Here is a 17,169-nt window from a genome sequence, read left to right on the forward strand (position 1 = left end):
TGATTCGGCTCAAGTCTGAGAGGGGCAGGGATGCCATTCCAAACGGAGGTCTACCCCCACTCTCTGTCTGGAGAAGCGTCTGACCATCAGAGAGTTGGAGGTAGCTGAGCGAAGGGCTCTAGACGGAAGGTATTTCGGAAGAGAGAGTTGGAATGAGTGCGGGCCCTGGCCCCATAAAGCCTTGTGCACTATGCAGAGGGCCTTGAACTTGATCCTTGCAGCCACCTTCAGCCAGTGGAGCAATTTCAGGGCTTAGAGAGATACGGTCCCTGGGCTTGAGGCCAAGGAAACATCTTGCTGTCCTGTTCAGGATTAGTTGCAGGAGGCGAAGGGTAGAAGTAGGCAGATTGAGAAAGTGGCTGTTGCAGTAGTCCAGCCTGGAGAGGACCAGAGCTCTAGAGACAGTGAGCTTCTGGGGGGGGAGTGAGAAAAGGTAGAATACCTCTGAGGAGGTGCAGCTGGAACTGTTTTTTTTTTGGCAAGGTCTGTGATGTGAGAAGAGAAGGAGAGAATGGAGTCGAAGATGACGTCAGGGTGTATTGCCTCATAGGAATGCGAGGGTAGAGGGCCCAAGGACAGCGGCGAGAGTGAGAGAGGGAAAGTGGGAGCACGGTTGCCAATGAGAAGGATCTTCGTCTTACTGGCATTAAGGAAAAGATTGTTGGAGACGCATCAATCCTGAATCGTGCGCGGATATGCAGTCAGGAATGAGCGAGGGAGGAGAGGAAGCTGAGGTAAGCCTGAAAGAGTGCTGAGTGTTAGCCGCATAACACTGAAAGTTAAAAGAGTGGGTGGAGATCAGGAGACATTGAAGAGCCAGGGTGAGAGGATGGCGTCCTGGGGGACAACGCATGTGGAGAGAGATGCCTCAAGTTGGACCTGGGAAGGATGGTCCAGGAGGAAGGAGGTCAGCCACGCCAGGGCCTGATCCATGATGCCCAGGTTCACCCAGAGTCGTTTGATCAGGGTGGTGTGATTCACTGTGTCGAAAGCAGAGGAAAGGTCAAGGAGGTTGAGGACATTGGGAGAGCTGGAGTGGAGGTTAGAGAGCAGATCTTCACGGGTGTTCAGGAGAGCAGTTTCCGTGTCTCTGGCTGCTCTGAAGCCAGACTGATGGTCATGGAGGCAGCCAACAGATTCAGTGAGGAGGATAAGCTGGGAAATGGCCAGCTTTTCCAGGAGTTTGCCCAGGAAAGGAGTGATAGAAATCAGGCGATAGTTTGCCAGACATGTAGGATCGGCAGAGGGCTTTTTTGGGTTGGGGTGCACAAGGGAGGGCTTAAGGAGAGAGGGGAAAGATCCAGTGGCGAAAGAAAGATTGCAGAAACCGGGCAAGGCTGGAACGAGGGTAGGAATATGCATGAGGAGGGGAGCACCTGTTTGGACGACACTTTCATAGATCGGATTTGTCTGGAGACATCGTCAGGTGTTGTCAGAGCAAAGGAGGAAAAAGGAGGAGAAGAGGCGGCCAAATGGGCCTGAAAGAGGTACAGAAAGAGTAAGAGGAAAGCGAAGACAGGATGGCCTGAATTTTAGTGTTGAAATGAGAGGCCATAGCTATACAGGTAGACTGGGAGGGATATGGAGAGGTGGAGACTGCAGTTGGATTGGCCAGCTCCTTGCAGATTAAGAGTTCAGCCATGTTGATAGAGGCCGCAGAGACGTGGGCTTGCATATTGACCCTATTCTTGAAGAGGACAAAGAGTCTGTATTGCCTTTGGAGCAGACAGCAAGCCAGTTTGTCAGAGGATGCGCCCGAAGCCCTCCATTTCCTCTCAGCCACCCTGCACTTGTGTTTCAGCGTGGCGAGGTCAGAGTCATACCAAGAGTTGCACTTGAAGATAGGCTTCATACGGATTCTCATGACAGGGGCAAGAATGTCCAGAGTGTTGGAGATAGAACGATGCAGGTTAGAGGGTGCTGTGTCAGGGTGCAAATCAGCCGCAGGAGTATGAGGAGCAGAGAAAGTAGAGGCAAAGGCATCCTGTGACACTCGCTTCATGGGCCGAATGACTTAGAAGGAAGTTGGCAGTGCCCGGGGTAGGCTTTGCTTGAGGATAAGAAGGTTCAGGTGAGAGGAGAGCAGAAGGTGCTCAGTCCAATAGAGAGGAGTGGTGAGAGGTTTTAGAGAGAGGATTTCTGAGGAGATTAAAACATCCAAGGTGTGTCCAGCAGAGTGTGTCGACCAGAGGGTAGAAAGGAAAGAGAGAGAGAGTTGCATAGGCTGTGGAAGAGCCCAGAGGAGGGATTCAGAGTATCCAGGTGGATTTTGAGGTCTCTGAGGAGGAAAATATGAGCAGTTGAGGCAAGGAGAGAAGAGGAGAAGGGAGGTCATCCCATTTGAAGACGAAGAGTGACCTGGTCAGGTGGCCGGTAGATGGTGGCCACAGTCAGACAGAGGGCAGGAGAGATAAAGAGCCTTCAGACTAGGCATTCAAATGAGGAGCAGGCCTGCGTAGGAATGACAGAAGCAGGGACCCACTCCGGAAGGATCAGGGACACTCCACCTCCTGGCGGGTTGGGTCTGGGCTTGGAAAGGATCTTGTAGCCCTCAGGCAGGAGAGTGTCAAAACTCATGACAGAGCTGGCAGTGAACCATGTCTTGTGAGGGCGAGGACATCCAGGTCAAGGTCTTTGAGGAGGTTGGCAGATGTCAGAGGAATGTTTGACAGCAGAGCGAAAGTTCAGAGTAGCTACGTGGAACAGATTGCCACATTTGAATTTCTTCCTGGGTGGAGTGCAGGAGTGAGGTACACCCAGCGGAGGCAGAAGAAGGGTCCTAGAGTGGGCAGAGGCAGTATAGAAAAGTGGCATAGGGGCCAGAATGGAGGAGGTACGAGTGCCAGAGAGGCAGCGGAGGAGGAGAAAAGAGGTGGCAGGGGGGCCAGAGAGGTGTTAGAGGGAGTGGCAGGAGAAGGGAGGAAATTGATGAGATGCGGGAGATGCCTATAAAGAAGGAGGAGATTGGGCTGAGAGCCCTGGACCATGACGGTACCATTTAGATAGACATGATGATGGTCTTGGAGGATTGGATGGGGGCCATGAGGACCTCCCAACGGGTGCCACCGTTAATGGGTGAGGAGGAGAAAGGAGAGAGAATGGAGACCATATGAGGTGTCCATAGGTCTGGAGAGGGAATGACAAAGAGGATTTTGGTGAGAGTCCAACTGGAGGAAGCGCTGATGTAGGTATCAGCGATAGGGAGGCCTGGGTTGGAGACCAGGATATCCCTCTTGAACCTTTTCCTTCCAGACTTAGTGAGAGGGATAGGATAGGAGATAGAGTAGCAGTTTGAGAAGATGGGAGAGATGGAGAGCACCATAGGGGCTGCGCGGAGGCAAGAGGGGAGAGTGAGGGAGGAAAGAAGCACAGCTCACAGTTGCACACCACAGGAAGCACCAGAGGGGTAGGGTTTACACAGAAGGAGGAACATATGAGGCAAAAAGTAGACAACACACCACTGCAAAACGCAGGAGCAGTATGGATAGGAGGGGACAGTGCACTGCACAAACACCCAGATTCGAATTTCCTAAAAGCAGGAAAGAAAGGCCTAGTTCTAACACAACAGCAGTACAAAAACACCCAGATTTGAATTTCCTAAAAGCAGGGAAGAAAGGCTTAGCTCTAACACAACAGCAGAGCAAATATGCAACTTTTCCTGTACAGAATGTGAGGGAAGGCTAAACAATACAGTTAACTGAGATGCATAAGGGTGATGAAATAAGAGCAATTGGAGGGGTGGGACAGTTTAGTGGGGTGGAGTGATTGCTATCACCCTTGTCCGCACAGCACCTACCTTGTTGGTTGCAGCAGGCTGACGGCTGCATGGTTCCTTGCTTCCCCGGCTGACAGCATCTGGAGCTGCATCTGTGGGAGCTGTTCACTCCACATCCATACTGCACCCCCCATCGTCACTTTATTAAAAAGACATACCTCTCCCCAACACCTAATCCAGCCAGACCATCTGCCATGCCATCCTCTGTCTAGCCTGATCTTCCTTGCTGGAAAATAATTTAACTTCGTTTACTACTCTTCCCTTTTGAACCTTGTAAGATGCACTGAAACCCTGTGGGTAGGGCCAGCATTGGACAAAAATAAAAATACAATAAAATTGCATACCAGAAATACTGCTATTTGCAAGCGCTTTATGTTAAGCAGTATGAGGTAATTCCCAGCTTTGTTACACATTAATAGTGGCGCCATGAGGTGAATATGGTGATGGTGTTTTACGTTTGAGCATCTTAATTCCATCATGATGTGGCCCCTTCTTTATCAGATGTCTTTACAGGAACCTAGGAGTTCTCATGCTATTCAAGAGTATCACATAGAGTGAACAGTCCTTAATGACTGGGAACTGGGCGAAGATTTCAATTGGTTGTATGCCGCAGATTAAGTGCCATTTAGAGGTATTTACTGCAACACAGTATGGAGTATGCCAATAGGGCATACCCTAGGTATCCTCCACGCTGGGTATGTACAGTTAGTGGGGGTTGCATGCATTTGGTGCACATGTCTCAAGCAAGTGATTGAGGTTGGTTGTCTCTCCTTTTCCTAGGTTTTAATGGGCATTGCATTTGTGATGCCGGCGACCCTAAACACAAAGTGTTGAAGAAATTTAAATCTTAAAGAAAATACCCTGAAGAATGTTCAACCACTTCGGTGACAGGAACAGAAACGGGTCGGGAGTTTTAGACTATAGACACTTTTAGAGTGCCTAGATCACAGTATTGTCATCTGTGTCTGGTATTTGGGATATGTTGTTCTCTTATCTTGTTAAAGTGATAAGTGCATGGAACTAGTAACCGCTTTGTGATTCGAAGGGTGTTCTAATGAATTTTTCATATTAATAAACTGAATTAATGTGAAAATTGACATTTGAGGAGTACTATGTCCATTTTTGAAGGACGATTATTATTAGGAGGTTCAACTACCCAACGCTTTCTATGTGAGAGTTTTGTTAGAACATAGTGCATCTATCGCTTTCTTTGTATGTACATTTTGGTCTACCCCTGGCTGTAGGGATAGGTCGACCCTGTTAAGGAGTCCACTTTTTCAGCGGTATATATATTTCCAGTTTTAGGTATATATTAACAATAAATGTGCATGAAAGTCAAATAAACTATTAAGTAAGTAGACTAAATATAAATGTACCAAACATCAACAGTGTCCTAAATGGACACCAGTCAAACTTTAAATTCAACCTAATGTTAGGCTTGGCAGCATAAACTGGTACATCAAAAGCCTTATAAATATAATTCACACCAGTAAAAGTGTCACTACTAAATTAAAAGGTTCATCCCTATGCCTGATCAGATATTGAGCAAAGGCACGGGTAAGTAACTGCTTACAAATACTTAGGAGAGTTTACGTGTCATACAAAATGTTCTCGCATTAGATAACACAGGGCTACGATTGTAGGTGAGATGTGGTTTCAGGGACACATATGATAAGTATGTACTCACACATTTTGGAAAGAAAGGGCACCCGCCTATTTGGGCAGTAGAGCTATCAGGCATGTTAGAGGGCAGAATGATCCCGGCCTTACAAGCTATCACCATATCTGATTAATCCTGCTCCTCTACCTCCAATCTTTCCTGCAGTGAAGAAGCAGCCTAATCCATGGTTGGAAAACAAAAATAAACAATATTTAGGAGCTGCAAGTCAGTGAAGTCAGTGTAGCACGTTTGTCAGTTCAATGCATTAACAGCATACATTTGTGGAAACACACACACACTCCCACCCCAAACAAGCCACATAGTGCCAACTGTGTGGACTAAGTCTCAGGTAAAGCCTATTTCTTTGAGCCTTGGACTATAAAGTCATCTGTTTGTCAGCAGATCAGGGACAGCATGTCCACAGACACTGCACTGAAAGGACCTTCGTGTTGCACACCATTGTTAATTAACTCCTCTCTCCGTAGGACAATAGTGCAGGATTCCCGCCATGTCCTTCTCATCTTCCGCCTGCAACAGTGTTGACTGACAGTGTTTTGCTTAGGAGTTGGGCACCTAGACTCTTTGAAAGGGACACCCGCCACCTTTCTCACATGGGTATGGCAAGCTTCCGGAATTTAGACAGTTATTTTACAACTGGGTCTGATGTGAGTAAGTAACCCAGACTGTCAAGACTTACATGTGCTAAACGATCCAACTATCCTGAAGCCCCCACACCCACTCAGACTCCATCTTCTCTTGGACTTATTCATGGCCTGCACTTACCTGTTCCTTCTGATATAGCAGTTGGTGCTCTTGCTGCAGGACGTTCTCGTAGAACATGGAGTATGTTTCAAAGTTGCTGCGTTCCCTTTCCATGAGGTCACAGCCCAGTGAAGTGAGGCACCCTTCCAGATGTTCCTTGCTAAAAGTAAACTGTGAAGAGAGAAATGTCTTAGGACAAGGCATCCTGGAGGAGATGTAGTGTTTGCAACATTGTATGACTCAGATGAAGTGAATTATTGGGTGGAGCCTAAGAGAAGAGTAACTACCAATCAACCCTCTGAGGATTCATCAGATGCATTCATGTGCCTGATTGTATGTGCTTGGTTTTACAAGGCGCAAACCAAACAGTGAAGCAATGAAATGCTGTACAACAAAGGTATACATTGATAGGGTACAACAATATGTATACAATATAGTAAGGACATAATTAAAGGTACATAGGAATGTAATGGAGAGAGGGTTACAGGCAGGGTTGAAGGTTATAGAGGGACAAGCTGACCCAGCATTGATTAATCTGTTGCCGGATCTACAGCTGTGTAAACCATGATGCCATGTTCTCGTGTTCTCGCACCTCTCTAACGATAAGCAATAGTGCAGAAACCTTCATTTACATATGGAAAAGTGACCTTACGATGAACAACACAGATGAATATGAATCCCAATTGCAACACAAACAAGTCCCAGTTTCACTGCGCCAAGTATAGCAAAATAGAAATAGGGAGTCCAAGTGATTTGTATGAAAGAACAGCCTTTAACGTCCAAGGTTTAGTACAAGCTGAAATTTAAGCTGAAGGGACAATGCCCAAAAAGTACTCTGAAGGCTTTGTAATTGCGGTTAAAGCTGGTCGGCTGTTTAGAAAGATGGAAGAAATCAATGCGCGCAGAAAAATATTTATATGTGTACATGCAAACAAGCGAACACATGTACGTATGTTTGGAATTCGACAAATATCAACATGCAGCAACGTTGACATGGACCTCAACCATCCGGAAACAGGGCCCAAAATACACACTGGCGTCCCAGATACGGTTCACATAGTTATGCGTCAAGCCTATCACAATCCTTATAACATGTCCGCCCTTTTCTCTCAGGCTCCTTGCAGCCTTGTCCCTTCAGCTTAAATTTCAGGCTCTATTCCTATTAAGCCTCAGATGAAGAGCCGTGGAAGGCTCGAAACACGTGTTAGGCTGTTGCTTGTACTAAACCTTCTTTCATACTTTCACTTGGGCTCCCCATTTTTATTTTGCTATACTTGGCGCAGTGAAACTGGGATTTGTTTGTGTTGCAATTGTACTTACCTCAGTGGAATTATACTGCCAGTATATCCACACTACCCAGATACCTGCAGCCTTGACCCTCTTTGTCTAATTTATACTTACAAGCGCTGTGGATCGGGACTTTTTCTGCAAATATGAATCCCATGCGACATGACACACACAGTTCCAAGAAACGGTATTATCTCTATAGAGTGAGAGGTGAGACACATGTCCTCAGTATGAGCTTCAAACGCGTCTTATCCAAGAACATTCGTTCAGAAAAGGAGAGATGCTCCCAAACACTCAAGAAGGACAAACTGCCTCTGGTTTTAGGCATTGAATCAAAAATGACAAATCAAATACAAAAAGGCATTTTCAGTAATGTTGCATCCAGAAACAATTCTGTGACATGAAATTGAGTTTTTTATCAATCCCGTATACTTACAGACACAACCATGGGCTGACCATTTCAGGAACACAGCTTTTATATAGGATTTATCACGATCGGATAAAGCTAATACAAGAACAGCATACATTGGGAATTCTGCAGGAACATAATCGCCAACCACTATCAGCTGTAATTGAGGTAGTTTCCCTCTGGCTTCGGTTCACGGCAGAAGAATTAACAGGGGCAGATCCCATGCATGAGGGAAGAAATCACAGAATTCCAACAAGTTTGTTTTTCAAATTTATATGAGGCGCTGACTGCCGAAAAGCAAATGCTAAATACATACGCACGCTTTTGGTTACGTACCTCTGTATCTGTATCCTGGCAGTTCTTCATCAGCCTCTGAATAAATTGCTCTAAAATATGTGGCCTGGTGGCTGAGAAGTTTTCTTTCATGACTGGATGCTTCCAGAGCTCTACAAAAACAACAGGACAATAAACCCAATGTCACTGTTTATCAAATATAAGGTTTAGCTAACGATAATGACCATTTTTAAAGTACACATGACAAAATGTTTTTACTCATTCGATCAACCTCTGAAGAATGAAAGGCCAAATTGGTCTTGTTGGGATTGGACCCAGTGAACTGCAAGTCTGTGGGCAGGTGCTCAGCCACTGAAATATCTTTCCAGGTTAACATGATTATTGACTATTCTTTGATGGAAAGACCAGAATCAGAACATTTGGCCAAAGACAACTTGGCTAAGGAGTCCCAGACACTTGAAGCAAACAAGGATAACACCAGTAAACAGAAAAGGCAAACACAGTGGCTAAAAAGGTCTATTTCCTGGACCTAACAATTGGCAATAAGGAGGGAAAACTGTCCTGTACTCTCTACAGGAAAAGTACAGATAGCAATATGTTACTCCACTTCGACAGCTATCATCCGAAAACCCTTAAGGAAAACCTGGCCTACGGACAATATTTGAGAAACCGAAGAATTTGCTCTGAAATCGGGGAGCACCAACGTCATGCAGACCATCTAAAAGACAAACTAAAGGCTAGAGGTTACCCAAGAAACTTCTCAGAAATGCCATAAAAGAGCTACGTGCATGCCCAGAGAAATGCTACTCACCCCTAGGATACAAGCAGCAAAGGAAGAGACTATCACATGTGAAACTATATTTGGTCCAGACACAGAAAAAAACAGAGCCATAATAAAGAAATGTTGGCCCCTTATACAATTGAGCATGCCAGAAGAACCCCTACCTAGGATGGCCCTAAAGAGAGCCAAAACCTTAAAAGAATATTTGACACATGCACTGTGACAAAAAAGAAACAAAGCACCCTTTGGGACCTAAGAGATATCATGGGCCAATGCCCATCTGGCAACTGCAAGGTATGGCATTTTATGAAAAAAGGGGAAAGCTTTTGACATTCAAGGCAAGGAAAGGAAAGGACCCTGAAACACTTCTCCAATTGCAAGACAAGCAAAGTAGCATACATTATTGAATGCCCATGCGGCTTGCGCTATGTGGGACAAACCACATGCCCCATTAACATAAGAATTGTGGAACATCGCTTGAGGATCAGGTGTAAAGTCCAAACAGCTCCCCTGGTCTCACACTTTATAGAATTTCAACACGGCCCAGATGAATTTTTAGGGTGGCTAGCAGACATAGTACCTAACAACACCAATGTAAAGAACGCACTAACATACAAGGAGGCCTGGTGGATTTCTAAACTACAGTCCAAGAAGCAAGGCCCGAACAAGATGACACCTTCAGTTTTTGAAAGGTAAAAAAACATCCCTTTCAGGGTTCCAATCAATACAGATCACTGAGCCTCACGCAGGAGCACATCTGTTTCTCTATGCTGCACAAATAATTCATGGCCCCTTTGGTATGAGTAGGATCAGAGTGGCCCTGCCTCCAGTTGAGAATAACACATTGTTCCACCCTGCATTGTGGCAATCCTTGCATTTTTTGTATTTATTGCATGTTTTACTTGTCCCCAGGGACTTAGGACACACTAATGAATGTGGTGCCCCACACCTAAAAATATATACTTATATATGTGTATGAGCAGGATATGATTGGCCAGGCCTCCCCCGCTTGACATAACTCAGTGTTTTCCCCTGCCTACCGGCAATCCTTGCATTCTTTACATATGCCCATGGACCAAGGGAACACTAATGTATGTGGCACACCACACTGAAATATGAAAATGAGAAAAATATTTATATGTGTACATGCAAACACGGGAACACATGCACCTATGTTTTGAATTTGATAAATATCAATATGCAGCAACGTTGACACGGACCTCAACCGTCCGGAAACAGGACCCACAATACACACTGGCATCCCAAAATGCAGTTCACCTAGTTATGCGTCAAGCCTAACACAATCCTTATAACATGTCCGCCCTTTTCTCTCAGGCTCCTTACGGCCTTACCAGACGATTGTGTACGCATGCACGAACATCCGGGTGTTGGCAAGGTTACCTAGGCAACCTCCACGGCTCCGCAGATGTGTTTCTGCCAACCACGAACCTAGAAGCCCAGCACACCCGCACTAGGTAAGACACTCTAAAGTGGCTTTTATACACTTATCCTGAAATTAGCTCCCTATTCGATCCCTCCAACTAGGCACAGTTTATAAACTATTAAACCTTCCTCTCTTCTGTTTCTCTCTTCCCCTCTTAAGCCACATACTAGACATAACTGTATGTCCGTTTCCACAGAGAGAGGAAAGAGGCATTTGGGATGCCGCAGGTGGAGTGAGTGACAGGGGAGGAAAAAAGGTCCCAATTGAACCTGTGAAGGTCAGTAGGGGAGGAATGAAGTCAACCAGTCCAGCTTCTGGTCCGTGATGCTGAGGGTGTCATGGAGCTGATTTGTCAGGGTGGCATGTTTGATCGTCGAAGCGGAGGAAAGATCCAGAAGGATGAAAACAGATGGAGAGTTGGAGTCGCGATTTGAGAGCAAGTCATCACAGGTGTTCAGGAGCGAAGTTTCTGTGCCTCTGGCTGCTCTGAAGCAAGACTGGTGGTCGTGGAGACAACCAACAGATTTGTGTCTTGTATCAGTTGGGAGATGCCCAGCTTCTCCAGGAGTTTGCCCAGGAAGGGGTAGTGGAGAAAGGGTGGTAGTTAACCATCAGGAGGGGTCGGCAGAGGGTTTTTGGGGAGATGATGCACAAAGGAGTGCTTGAGGGGTAGCGGGAAGGAGCCAGTGGCAAAGGAGTGATTGCAGAAATCTGCCACAGCTGGTGAAAGGTAGCCAATGTTGTCCTTGATAGCTCTGGAGGAGCACAGTAGTTCCTTTTTGGAGGAGACTTTCATAGAGAGGACTTGTCTAGAGACCTCATTCGGTGCTATGGGCGAGCAAGAGGAGAGTAAGAGGGAACTGGAGAGGGGGACCAGGGAAGACCTGAGGCTAGGAAGGGAGGAGGGAGGGAGGAGAGAGGGGTGTAGAGGACAGTGAGGACAGGATATCCTGCTTTTTGGTTAAGTAGTGGGAAGCCAGTGAAGTGCAGAGGGTCAGGGATGACAGGGGAGAAGTGGAGACTGCAGTAGAATTGGCGGGTTCCTTGCAGATTTTAAACAGTTTGCCCGTGTTGTCAGTGACCCCAGCGATGCAGGCTTGGATATGAACTCTCTTCTTCGAGTGGATGGAGAGTCTGTATTTCCTTTGTAGCAGGTGGCAGTCCAGTCTGTCAGAGGATGTGCCTGAAGCCATCCACTTCCGCTCAGCAATTCTGCATTTGCGTTTCAGATAGGCTAGGTCGGAATCATACCAGGTGTTGCGCTTGGAGGCAGGCATCATGAGGATCCTAATGGCAGGGGCAAGGATGTCCAGGGTGCTGGTGATAGAGACGTGAAGATTAGCAAGGGCAAAGTCAGTGGGGGAGTCCGTGGCAGGAGTGGGAGTGAAAGTGCTGGCAAAAGCAGCAACTGACGCTCGCTTCATTGAAAGTATGACAGAGAAGACTGGCTGTGCAGGCAGAGACTTAGCCTGGGCCCCAAGAGATCCAGATGAGAGGACAGAAGAGTATGGTCAGATCAGGAAAGAGGCGTAGTGTAAGGGCTGGAGATGGGGGTGTCTGCTGAGATGAGAGCGTCCAGCTGAGTGCGTCGGACCAGAGGAAAGAATGGTGAGGGAAAGAAAGTCACAGAATCTGCGGAAGAGTACAGTGGCCGAATCTTGGTGAAGCTTGAGCGTGGAAAGGTAACCATCCAAGAGAGTATAAAGAAGTAGAAATAGAATAGCGGGGAGAAAGAAAGTACAAAAGGTGAATAGAATAATTGAAAACATACTTTAAAGGAGGTAGACAAAAAACAGGAAGACCAAAGAGTAAAGCAGAGCAATAAAACAACCGTGAAAAGATGAGTGAAGAAATCAGACAATTAAATTGACAGGTACGAGAGACAATAGAGATATAGTGAGTGAAAGATAGGTCAGTGTCAAGATGAAGGCCAATGTTACGGGCAGTAAGAGAACTAGGAAAGCGAGAGGGTGGAAATAGGACAAAGAAAGAAGGGGAAGGAGGAGGAAAAGTGCATGCTGGGAATAGAATACTTCAGTTTTTGAAGCATTAAGGACAAGGAGGTGATTGGACATCCGTATTTTCATGGCAGAAAGACAGGCTGAAAGATTTGTATGAATAGCAGGTGTGAAGGAAGAAAAAGGCAAAAAAGTTGGGTATCACCAGCATAGAAGTGATGAGATAACCCAAAGGAACAAATAATGGTAGCAAGAGGAGAAGTATAAATAGAGAAAAGAAAAGAAGCATGGACAGAACCTTGTGGGATGCCATGGGAGAGAGAAGAGGCATCGGAGCAAGGTTAGATAAATAAGAATTAAACCAAGTTAGTACAGATCCCAGAATCCAAAAGAAGAAAAAACTGTAAGAGTAGTGTATGGTCCATTGTGTCAAAAGCAGCTGATACATCCAAAAGGATGAGAATAAAAGAGTGTTTAGAATAGCAAGCTGAAAGTATTGACTCACAGACAGAGAGAAGAGCAGTTTCAGTAAAGTGAAGAGGTCAAAACCCAGACTGAAAGCGAGGAAGAATAGAGTTTAGAGTAACAAAGGAAGAAGCCTGAGAATAAACAAGGCGTTCCAATAGTTTAAAATGATAAAGGAGAAGAGACATAGAATGAAAGTTAGAGGGAGAGGATGGATCTAGAGAAAGTTTTTTCAGAACACGAAGACTAATAGCATGCTTGAATGAAAGAGGAAAAGTAGAAGTAAAAAGAAAGATATTGAAAAGACTAATAAGATAATAATTAAGAGATGGATACATTTTTGGAATAAGAGAAGAGAAAACAGGATCATTAGGGGAGGCAGTGGGATGATCGGAGTGAGGAGAAAGAGGGGTAGGTAGAAGCGATAACCGCAGGAAGAGTATCAAATTTAGAAGTGAAATAAGTGGAAAAGTCGAAGAACAGCTAAAGTCGACTGAAGAGAATGGTCAGGAGACAGAGGGAAAAGAAGACAAGAGAGCGAAGGGAAAAGATGTTGAGGATGAGAAGATTGGAATTGCAGGAGATCAGAATAGTAAGAGCGCTTAAGAAAATAAAACACAATCAACGTCAATGGGGGGCTTATACCAGCGTCGCTCAAGGCGACGGAGGGCTCTTTGCATCGAGAGAAGCTGGGAAGTAATCCAAGGCTTTGGGGGCTTTCGAGAAGGAGAGAATGAAGAAACAGGGTATGATGCATCAAGTGATGAGGAGAGAGAAGTGGAAAAGATTGAGGTGACAACGTCCATGAGAAGAACAAGGAAAGCTGAAGGAGATGGAAGATTAGAAATGCAAGAAGACACAAAGAGGAGTATTAAAAGCACAAAAGATTGTGTCGAGAATAAGGAGGAGTACGTGCAGGGGGACAACAGTAGAGATAGGATTAAAAATAGAAAAGAATAGCAAGTGATGGCAGAAGAGTAAACAGGATGAACAGAGACTGCAGATGTACTCAAAGATGAGGTGAGGATAAGATCTAGACAGGTGAGGAAGCATGAGATGGAGGAGCAGAGAGAGCCGAGAGATGATAGGAATCATGAATAGCTAGAAATGCAGTAAAGGCATGAGTAGAGGCGGGATGGAGATTACAATCGCCCAGAAGTATGAAAGAATTAGAGCAAGGTAAAAAAGCACTAAGAAGTGTATAAATATCATCACAAAAAGTGGTAAGAGGACCAGGGCGACGATAAATTAAAAGAAAAGTCACTGCAAAAGGCTTGGAAAAAGTGAAGAGAAAACGGTCAAGGATGTAAAGGTGGGCAGAGGATGAGAAGTAGAATGAAGCATAGAATATGACCGATAAACAACACTTTTGCCTCCACCACATATTTCAGCTGATATACATTCTTGGGCATTACCCGACCTGATGGCAAATGTAGGAATACCCCATGATTTAACAAATCATTGGGCCTCATCTGTTACAGCTGCATTACAGCACTAAATTATGTTTATTTATATTATTCAACATACAACACATTATTACAATAGAATCATGTTCTCATAGATGGAAACCAATCCAATTATTGAACATTTCCCTTAGCACAACTAACAAAGTCAAATTCCAGTGTATACATATCGAGTGGAACATATTGTGAGGCTACAGCAGTATTTCCAGAGGCAACCCAAAAACCCTGCCTGGTCATACCCCACCCTTAATCTCAGCTCTGCCCTTTCAGACTCCGCACCCCATCCAAGCTAAGCCCTCTGCATTAACCACTTGTGTCTACCCCTGAAGGTGGCCTCAGATCTGAGTGCTCCTCCAACATGCCCCAAACCTCGTGCCAAACAGTGTATCACACAGCGGTACCATCCGCAGGCAGTACCTTATTTCCCAAGTCCATTTTAAGCCCTTACCTATTAACTAGCCCCAACTCCAGGACTTTATTAATTGCTCTGCCCCAACTTCCTTTCCCTCAAGGTAGCAATACCAACAAGCAATGTTTGATTGAGATATCAACCCTCACCACAACCAGCCAAAATAATTCCAAACAGACCCTCTCCCAGAATCTCCCCATCACATGTGTAAAAAGTTCTCTATTTCCCTTTGGCATCTCCAGCATGCTGGGTCCGCTACAGTACTACTGCTTTGATGGTAAGGTGGTAAGGTGGAGGATTTCCCTCCAGCAAAAGAAAAAAGCCTAACCTGACTGTGGCTTTTCCACAACTCTCTGTCTGAATGCCCTGAATCTTGATGTGCTCTGAAGCTAGACTTGCTGATTGCCAATGCTTTAAATCTTGGTTGTTGGTCATTAAAAGTTTGCTGGTATCCCGCCGTTAATTCCTGTCGAATACCGGCAAACTGACCTAGCATTTCCGCTGCCCGATATCCCGGTATTACCGGGAATTTACAGGTGGTGGAAAGGGCAGTATATCCCCATTCCATGGCGGCCCATACGACTCCATGGAGGGGATCGCTGGTATTTCCAGCACAGTAACACTGATGCTGGAAATACCAGCTATTTTTGCCAGTTGGGGGCCTGATTTACCTCCACCTCTTTGCTGGAGGTAAATCAGGGAATCCCCACTGGCAAACATGTAGCTTGCTGGGCTCTGAAAATTGCTGGTGCCGGAATTACCGGCAATTTTACCAGATCGGCGAACTTGTAATGATGGCGTGTTGAAACCAGATACCTTAAGAAGCCTGATATCAACCTCAAAGCTTGCTGCTCTGGAGATAGACTATGAGTCGAACCAGTTGCCCAGTGAAGTTTGCCATTACTTTAAATCTTGCTGCACTCTGGAGTTAGATACTGTGCTGATTCCAGATGCCCTCTGAAGTTTGATATCTGCTCCAAATTTTGCTGCATTCTGAAGATAGACATTGTGATTTCCACAGCGTTAAAATGTGCTGCATTTTAAAGTTAGACATTGGGGCTCCTTATCAGTTTGCCGGTATCCCGGTGGTAAATCCGCCAGGATACTGGCAACCTGTATTACCATTATTGGCACTCAGTCTGATGTAATGTTCACCGGATTACCAGTGCTGGGTGACTGTGTAACTCCCGATTCCATAGAGTCCCATGGGAGATTTTACCGTTATTATATGCGCTGGTATTACTAGCGCCTGCAATATGGGCTATTTTTGCCGGTTTTAGCTCTAAGTCATTCCACCACCTCACCGGCAAACCCGTAGTTGGCCGGTGCGATAATGGTCCGTTATACGTTAATAGTGGCATGCTAATTCTGCACTGGCCAGCTTAAAATGAGGCCCATTCTGTTGAATACTGGTGCCATCTGGTGTTCTCCACTGTTCGGGAGCTTCCAATGCGTCCCATCCCTGCAAAGTATAGCTGTGGCCGTCTGCAGCGACAAACATGAAAGGGAGTTTTTCACAGTGGTAAGGTTACATTCTGAATTTAGATAATATTGTGTTTCACCACAGTACATTCTTCGTCCTCAACCACTCTATCGCAGCTTGGATTAATTTGACTTTAGTTTTGCTGAGTTGCACCACAGAGTATTCCCTCCCACAGTGCAGTTCCGACATAAGGCTGGTTACATCTTGCAGCACCCTAGCCACCAAAGGGATGCTGTTAGCACTGTGAACAAGATGCAACTACAAAAACCCAGCAACCGGGAGTTCCCAAACCCCACAAGACTCTGAGTCTGAACTACAACCATCACAGAAAGGCTTTCACCCCTATGAAGCAGATAACTACAAAAGATCCCACAAGGGAGAATACAACCAGTCTAAGGGCCTCATCACGAGTTGGGCGGTAAGGCCGGCGCTAATAGCGCTATCTGCCCTACCACCAAACCCACCAGCGCTATTAGCGCCGGATCACGGGTTTGGCGGATTTGGAATTCCCCATTGAGCCCATTCGGGAATGCCCCTTTCCCCATTGGGCTCAACGGGGAAATTTCGCGCTCATACCGCCGGCGGATTTCCCGCCGGCGGTATGAGCACGAATTTTCAGCGGATTTCCTCCCAGCTCAGAGCTGGGGAGAAATCTCCCGAAGCCCTGATTTGGCAGACCCGTAAATCTGGCAGTAATAGCGCTACCGCCGGATTTAAGGGTTACCGCCAAACTCGTGATGAGGCCCTAAGTCACTTATCAATACAAGGGGATCAGGAGCCATAACAAAAGAAACTCTGAGACGGAAATACAACCTCCATAGACAGGTTTCCACCACTGTGAACCCCAGTCAGCCACTAAAGTCGCAGGGACCTGAGGGGCCCAAGCCCCACAAGACTCCAAGACTGAAATACAACCACTACAGAGAGAACTACGCCCCCTTGAAGCAGGAAACTATAGAGGAACCCATAAGAAAAGAGC

The 17,169-nt window shown here is 45.8% G+C and overlaps 1 protein-coding gene across 1 annotated transcript in view; it reads right to left on the minus strand.

The window, feature by feature from the left end:
* Positions 1–17,169, minus strand: part of LOC138453561 (coiled-coil domain-containing protein 162-like) — a 377,757-nt gene that overhangs the window by 313,471 nt on the left and 47,117 nt on the right. The window contains exons 4-5 of the mRNA XM_069606542.1: positions 8,230–8,339; positions 6,219–6,368 (exon numbers count right to left, since the gene is read on the minus strand). Coding sequence (XP_069462643.1) covers positions 6,219–6,368; positions 8,230–8,339 — 260 coding nt within the window. The remainder of the gene's footprint in view (positions 1–6,218; positions 6,369–8,229; positions 8,340–17,169) is intronic.

Source organism: Ambystoma mexicanum, chromosome 4p (genome assembly GCF_040938575.1).
Source record: "Ambystoma mexicanum isolate Mex_15411 chromosome 4p, UKY_AmexF1_1, whole genome shotgun sequence".
Taxonomy (NCBI): domain Eukaryota; kingdom Metazoa; phylum Chordata; class Amphibia; order Caudata; family Ambystomatidae; genus Ambystoma; species Ambystoma mexicanum.